This window comes from Erpetoichthys calabaricus, chromosome 8 (genome assembly GCF_900747795.2).
Source record: "Erpetoichthys calabaricus chromosome 8, fErpCal1.3, whole genome shotgun sequence".
Lineage (NCBI taxonomy): Eukaryota > Metazoa > Chordata > Cladistia > Polypteriformes > Polypteridae > Erpetoichthys > Erpetoichthys calabaricus.
Window position 1 is genome coordinate 190,782,173 of NC_041401.2, and position 7,794 is coordinate 190,789,966.

Consider the following 7,794-nt stretch of genomic DNA (forward strand, 5'->3'; position numbering starts at 1 on the left):
TCATCTAACTATATTCACATACTGAATGTAGAGCCTTTCATATTTATATAACACACGAGTTTTCTTATTTGTCTATTTTAATGAAAATAGTGCATTTCATGTCTTATCTATTATATAGTGCTGTTCATATCTGTTTGCCATCTAACTATACCCCGTCCAGTGAAGGCAGTGCTCTTCATGTTTATTTAACTTGTCGGCTTTCTTATTTGCCTATTTATTCATTTAATAAATATAGCACATTTCATTTCTTATCTATCTGCTCTATCATGTACCTTTCATATATATCTTTTAATTATTTATCATTAATTAAATAGTACCTTTCTATCTCTCTCTCTGTCTACCTTGTACCTTTCATGTATATCTGTAGTTCGTTTCAGATCCATCTATCATTATTTAAATAGTGATTTCCTAGTGACTATCTATCTTTGTATTTTAATATTAATGCCCACTGCAGACAGGAGTCTTGAATTACAATGCATTTTAATTTTAGCAAAGGACAAGCCTCGAGTGCTCTATATAAATATATGGATTTGGATTCTGATTAATTACATTTAAAATGACCAAGACTCTCTTGATGCATCCAAACAAACATGTAAAGGTGTGTAAGATGATCGCTGTCGCTCTGATCCCTGCGAGTCCCCAGACTTGTTTTCCGGACACTTCACAGTTGTCACCTTACACTTCCAAGGCGTCTTTAGAGCCGAACTTGAACTTGGGCCCCGCTTTCGCTTTGCCGCCCCGACATGCACGCGGACACCGACGCGGGGGCGCGCCCGCGCTGTAAAGCCAAACGAGACGGCGCCGCACTCAATGCCTTCGTTTTCTTTTTTTTCTAGATTTCCAAAATTCGGTCACTGTCAGATTCTGCACGTCTCCCAGCACACCTCGACAGCGATTATCCTGACAGGTTTAATGCGATCATCAGGGATCCTAATACAAGCCCTGGCTACCATCCACTGGCCAAACCAGGAAGGAAAACTCGGCGTTTCGAGAAGCCAAATCCGGAGAAGCAGCGTCCCCAATGGGATGTCTAATACAAATACCTGTGTTCTCATTTCTAGACACTCGCTGGTCTCGCTTGCTTCGAAAAGAAAGAAATGGAAATTTTAAAGCCACATAAATAAAGCGCTGCAAGAAAAAAAAATCATCGAACAAGGCTGCTTTCCGATATTGTTGTCTGTTTCAGACAAAAGCGCGAGGCAGCCTTTCAACTTGCAAATTTCTTTTAATTTCAGGCAGTGAACTTCTACTCGTCTTCTCTTCCATAGTCTGGTACTGTAAATGAATTTTGTCGCACGCAGTTACGCCGGCTCGTCCCCTTTTGGTTCAGGAATGGCAATAAAATTCTAGAGGGAGTGGGGGGGTGGGGGGGGGGGGGGGGGTGGGGGGGGGGGGGGGTGTGTGTCAAAGTACTTCCCCTGGTCTCCACGCACTCACCACCATCACCCCTCCACGCGCGTACGTGAAGTCCGAGCTCGTCATCATTAAAGCAGATGAGCAGAACGCTGGTGAGGTACGGAGGATGGGGGTGTGTGGGGGAATTGGCGGACAGTCTCATGGGAAAGGGGCGCGAGTGGAACGGGCGCCGTGCATTCCTGGCGCGAGAAGCATTGAAGTGGTGAATGGGTGGTCGAGTTATTGTGAACGTGAAAAGGAAGCGGTGGTCTGAAGGCAAATCGACACCAAATATCGCATTTGACAGGTGCATAGCGCACCTAACATACTGCACCTCTAATCGTAATCATAATAATAATAATTCATACACGTTCGTAAAGTGATAACACAGCGTCCGTGACTTGTAATGAAGGCTGTCATTGAGAAGATCGCCGCTTCGCAAAGGTTGCTTGTGTTGCCAAGGGCGCGCGTGAAGTGCGCGTTTTTGTTTTGTTTTTATTTTTTTGGTTAGTAATCCGCCAAGTAAAACCTGCACGCAAAAGAAAAAAAGCGACATATTTTTTTTTATAAAATTATACGGTCGCAAAAAAAAAAAATCGGATCTGGCTAGAAAGCGACACAACACAGCGACGCAAAGGGTATTGAAACAACGTCGCGAAATATTGTGTGGGTTTTCGAGTAGCTACGAAATTGTCGCTCAAGTATTACGGTCGTTGTTTGCTTTTGATGAAAGATCTGTCACTTTCTTCGTATTCCGAGGGAACGGGGACTTAGTTGTGGTCTTCACAATGCGATTCACTTTTTTCTTTTTTTTCCCAAAAGTATAGAGCTCACTCACGTCTTGTAACACGCCGACTTTTCCATGCATGCAAGAGCACAATAACCTAAAGTTATACATGGAATCGAGTACACTTGACTGTTGAATATGTCAAACTGACATTATTCTGTTGTCATACACTGCACACGACTGAACCATCCACACGTGTACTGCACCTTCTTGAATCAAACATTCAAATCGTAAACGCCGCACCTGCAAGAACGTCACGCACGACTTATATGGCCAATGATTAGAAAATTTAAAAAAATACTAGAATAAAAGATCAAAATGCAGGAAAAGAAAGACGCAAATACAACAGCCTCAGACTGAGGTACACGATCTGACAACTGCCAGGCTTCTTTATGGTCTCATCAAGTCACTGCAGGAAAGTTTATAAACCCAACAAAACAGTCGCTCGGGCTGCCAACCGAACAAAAAAGGCAGGTGAATCAAAAGCCGCAACATTAAAAAAAAAAAAGAAATCGACAAGAACCACTGGGCATCGTGCCCAAAAAACAAAACAAAACAAACAAACAAGCAAGCAATCCATTCGGCAAAGAAAGCAGCATTTCTTCCCAGCTTTTCCACTCAATGAGAAACTTCGCAAAACCAAAAGGATAATAGCAAGAAGCTCCCACCCACCTGATTGTGAAGTGCTCAATTCTATGGCCACAGCATTCAACACAAAGCCGATAAAGCTCAGAGTGGATAGCTTCATTTTGGGGGAGTTAATTCCTTTTTTTTCACATGTCCAGCAACATATCCTTCTCCAGAGGGAAATTGTATATATGTCAACCTCTTGTTTATGGATTTATTGACTTATTATAATTTTTGCTGTTTCTCCAGGTGTGCTTTACCCTCTTGCTTTACACAGTGCTCCTTAAGTTTAGACAGTTTTGTAGTTTAGTTTCCACGCTGCGATCTGTCGCTCGTCCTCATTGTACTGGTAGGCTCATTCCATTACTCTCTGCTGAGTTCAGCACGCAGCAACTGCTCGTGCAGTTTGGGCCCCGCCTCCCCGCGCTCCTAGCCACGCCCGCCAAAGGAGATTGGCTGCAAGGTAGGTTGGCACAGGCTTCTGCCGTCTTTCCTCCTCCCAGCTCTTTTATTATTGGCGTCTCCAAACTGCCAAAAAAATCCGGGCTCTGATTGCTTGTAAACACCTGTCATACAGGCGGGTGTGAGCGCGCAGCACTGATTGACGGCTCGCATTAGAATGCGATTGCTGGAAGGGGCTCCTGTGCTTTGGCTAGTAATTTTCATTAAAACTTGAAATGCTGCAGTGAGGATCATGACAACCCTGACTCATTATCCGTGCCTCTCATGCCCGCTAACCACTGTGTACCTGCTGGGCATCACTAGCGTTCTGCTCAGGTTTGTGCCCAACATAGCTGCGGAGCTCTTTTGTTTCAAAAACGGTAGAAGTGCGCAGGTTAAGGCAATGATTTGTCACTTCAGATAACCCCAACATCCGAGGGGCTTCAAGTGCACAGTAAAACAAAGTCAACGAAATTTATCTCTGCGTGTAAGTATGTGAGTGTGTATGTGTGTAGTTTGAATTTTCTTAACCTAGGAAAGGAACGGCAGTACTGTAAACCACTGCTTTTTAACGTTATGGCGTTTTCAAATTATCTGAACTTTCAAAGTAGCTATCTGAAATAATGAAATGTTTTAAACTGCTGGAGCTTACTGCTAGCGATGTTTACATTTGTTGATAAAAAACGTAAAAGCTTAAAAACCGAGGGAAACATTTACAGTAAGAACTAAAACATTTTTCAAACCACTCCAGTTCAATTTACTTCATTATTTTTTCCTATACGGTTTGAAGGTGGAAAGAACAAGAAGAACAATTTTATATTGAAAAGGTGCCTATTTATCAATGCATATATATAAATATATATATATATGAATCTTATATAGCGCCTTTCATATCTATCTATCTATCTATCTATCTATCTATCTATCTATCTATCTATCTATCTATCTATCTATATATCTATCTACAGAGGAATCTTACAGCACCTTTTATATTACCTGTCAATATATTATATAGTGCCTTTCATATATATTGATTATATAGCATCTGTCATATCTATCAATATATCTATGTAACTTATATAGTGCCTTTAACCATATTTTTATTTATTTTCCTAACCTGCTTATCTAGGGCAGGGTTTCAGGGCAGCTACAGCATATAGTGCCTTTCATATCTACCTGTTAGGTTCTTCCTTTGTTATGTTTCTATCTTTTGTATTTATCTATTACATGGTGTTTTTACTGTCTGTCTTTCTTATATTGCCTTCCCTATCTATCTATCTATCTATCTATCTATCTATCTATCTATCTATCTATCTATCTATCTATCTATCTATCTATCTATCTATTTTATAGCACTTTTTATATCTAAAAATGTATTTGTTTCCTATATAGTGCCTTTCATTTCTGCCTATTATTTATCATTTTTCATATCTAGTAATTTATGTATGTAACTTGTATAGTGCATTTAATTTCTTTTTCTTTAATTTCTTTTACATAGAACATTTTATATCTATAAGTTTATCTATGTTCCTTAAATAGCGGCTTTTATTTCTATATTTCTATTTACATATTATATAGCACATTTTAGATATAAACATTTTTGTATGTCTTAAACAATGCCTATAACTTCTATCATTTATATAACACTTCACATCTATCAGTTTATGAATGTATCTTATATACTGTAGTGGTTTTCATATATATCAATACATATGCATCTTATGTAGTGCATCACACTATCTATCTATCCATTATATAGTGCCTTTCACATCTATCTATCTATCTATTTTATAGTGCCTTTCACATCTATCTATCTATCTATCTATCTATCTATCTATCTATCTATCTATCTATCTATCTATCTATCTATCTATCTATCTATCTATCTATCTCTTATATAGTGCCTTTCACACCTATCTTTGGTGATTTTCATGTCCATCTATCTCATGTGTCTTTTTCGGTGTGTTTTTTCTTTGTAATGGCTCCCTCACGTCTGTCTGGTTTTGGGTTCGATGCCCCAGCTGCCCGCTCACCATGTGGACTTTGCGTCTTCTCTCAGTGTCCCTGAGAGGCTCCTTACACTTCAGGTCGACGACTCTCGATGCCCTCTTGTGTGCCCGGTGACCCGTCTCTGGTGTATTTGGCTGATTTGCCCCTTGCACATGTCCCGTCCCCAGCCTCCTGTCAGGCTGTACCATAAGTTGCGTTTCCTGAAAGTAAATGAAGAGCCCATCCAAGCCTGATTGTGCCAGCACAGCCCTCGAAGAGTGTGTTTGGTTTCTTGAACGTAAGAGGGCAGTCTGGTGGTGGATCTCGAAGTGCACCAGAATGTTCTCGCCTTTTCTTTCTCTTATTCTGAAGTGCATGGTGTTGGTTTACTTTATTTAAATAGAGCCTCATATCCTATCTTCTCCTCCTGACTATTTTTTTCCATGAGTTTTTTATCTAAGTGTCGTGATTTTCTTCTGCTATGTGTTAAGGATTTGTGTTAGATTAGAGAAAAATCCTCCATTATTTCTGAGGTCCAAGTTCAATGCATCAGCACTTTCATGAGGAGTTCTCAGTTCACTGAAAGAAACGTACGAGGAGCCGCCGACAACATTAAGAGAGATATTCAGTCGAAGAGCGCGCCGAGCACTTAATGATATTAAGAGCATACAAGTGTAATATCCTTAATTAGCAGAGACGCGCTGACAGGCTCACGCTCAAACAAGCATTAAATGCCCATCACTTGTAAATATACAGAAGTACACATTTTAGAGTTTGAGTGATCGCCTTTTGCCACCAGCAAGAAGAACTGCTGCTCAGAAATCTGCTAAAGTGGGGTGAACAACTGGAGGGGCTTTCATTCCAGCATGCGAAAAATCAATCTGAATGTGTTAACACCTGCATGTCGCATTGTGGCTGACATTTTATGACTTGCTTGCTTTAATTGGTCACTTAACACCTCGGTCCTTTCTAGAACTTGGATGATAATACATTTAATAATAATAATAAATTTTATTTATATAGCGCCTTTCCCATGACTCAAAGTGCTTGGGTCAGACTGAAGTCACACAGTCACATCTACAGTAAACTCACTGGGCAGATTCTTAGGACCCCTACACTAATGCTGGTGAGGACCTCCTTGTGCTCTCCAAACAGCCTCAGTTTTTGGTGGTGTGGACTCCACAAGATGTTGGCGATTTTGGGCCATGTTGTCATGGTGGCATCACGGAGCCTCTGCAGATTTGTCAGCTGCACATCAATGTCTTGTCCTGCCACATGCCAAAGGTGTTCTAGTGGATTTGGATCCGGTGAGTGGGAAGGCCACTGGGCTCGTAGTCAAGTTCATGAAACCAGTTGGCGATGACTTGGGCTTTGTGATGCAATGGAAGTACCCATCAGATAATGGGTACATTGTGGCCATGAATGGGGGCATATGGTCAGCAATGCTGCTCAGATTGGCTGTGGATTTCAAGAGATGTACTGAATAATCCATGCATACTGTACATATGAGAAGCATTACATGAAAGAGAGATAGATAGGCAGAAATGAAAGGCACTATATGATAGATAGAGTGAGAGGCGCTATATAATGGATAGATAGACAGATATGAAAGGCACTATATGATATATAAATAGATAGATATAGTGAGAGAGCGCTATATAATAGATAGCGATATGAAAGGCACTATATGATAGATACATAGATGGATAGATAGATATGAAAGGCACTATATGATAGATAGAGTGAGAGGCGCTATATAATAGATAGATAGACTGATAGATATGAAAGGCACTATATGATAGATACATAGATAGATAGATATGAAAGGCACTATATGATAGATAGAGTGAGAGGTGCTATATAATAGATAGATAGACAGATAGATATGAAAGGCACTATATGATATATAAATAGATAGATATAGTGAGAGAGCGCTATATAATAGATAGCGATATGAAAGGCACTATATGATAGATACATAGATGGATAGATAGATATGAAAGGCACTATATGATAGATAGAGTGAGAGGCACTATATAATAGATAGATAGACTGATAGATATGAAAGGCACTATATGATAGATACATAGATAGATAGATATGAAAGGCACTATATGATAGATAGAGTGAGAGGTGCTATATAATAGATAGATAGACAGATAGATATGAAAGGCACTATATGATAGATACATAGATAGATAGATATGAAAGGCACTATATGATAGATAGAGTGAGAGGTGCTATATAATAGATAGATAGACAGATAGATATGAAAGAAACTATATGATAGATAGATAGAGTGAGAGGCGCTATATAATAGATAGACAGATATGAAAGGCACTATTGATAGATAGATATATAGATATAATGAGAGGTGCTATATAATAGATAGATAGATAGACAGATAGATATGAAAGGCACTATATGATAGATAGAGTGAGAGGTGCTATATAATAGACAGACAGATAGATATGAAAGGCACTATATGATAGATAGATAGAGTGAGAGGTGCTATATAATAGACAGACAGATAGATATGAAAGGCACTATATGAT

General features: G+C 39.5%; 1 protein-coding gene across 1 annotated transcript in view; it reads right to left on the minus strand.

The window, feature by feature from the left end:
* LOC114656393 (receptor tyrosine-protein kinase erbB-4-like) overlaps positions 1-3,252 on the minus strand; it is an 833,421-nt gene extending 830,169 nt beyond the window's left edge. Inside the window, 1 exon segment of the mRNA XM_051930298.1 lies at positions 2,855-3,252. Coding sequence (XP_051786258.1) covers positions 2,855-2,930 — 76 coding nt within the window. The 5' untranslated portion in view covers positions 2,931-3,252.
* Positions 3,253-7,794: the final 4,542 nt, after the last annotated feature.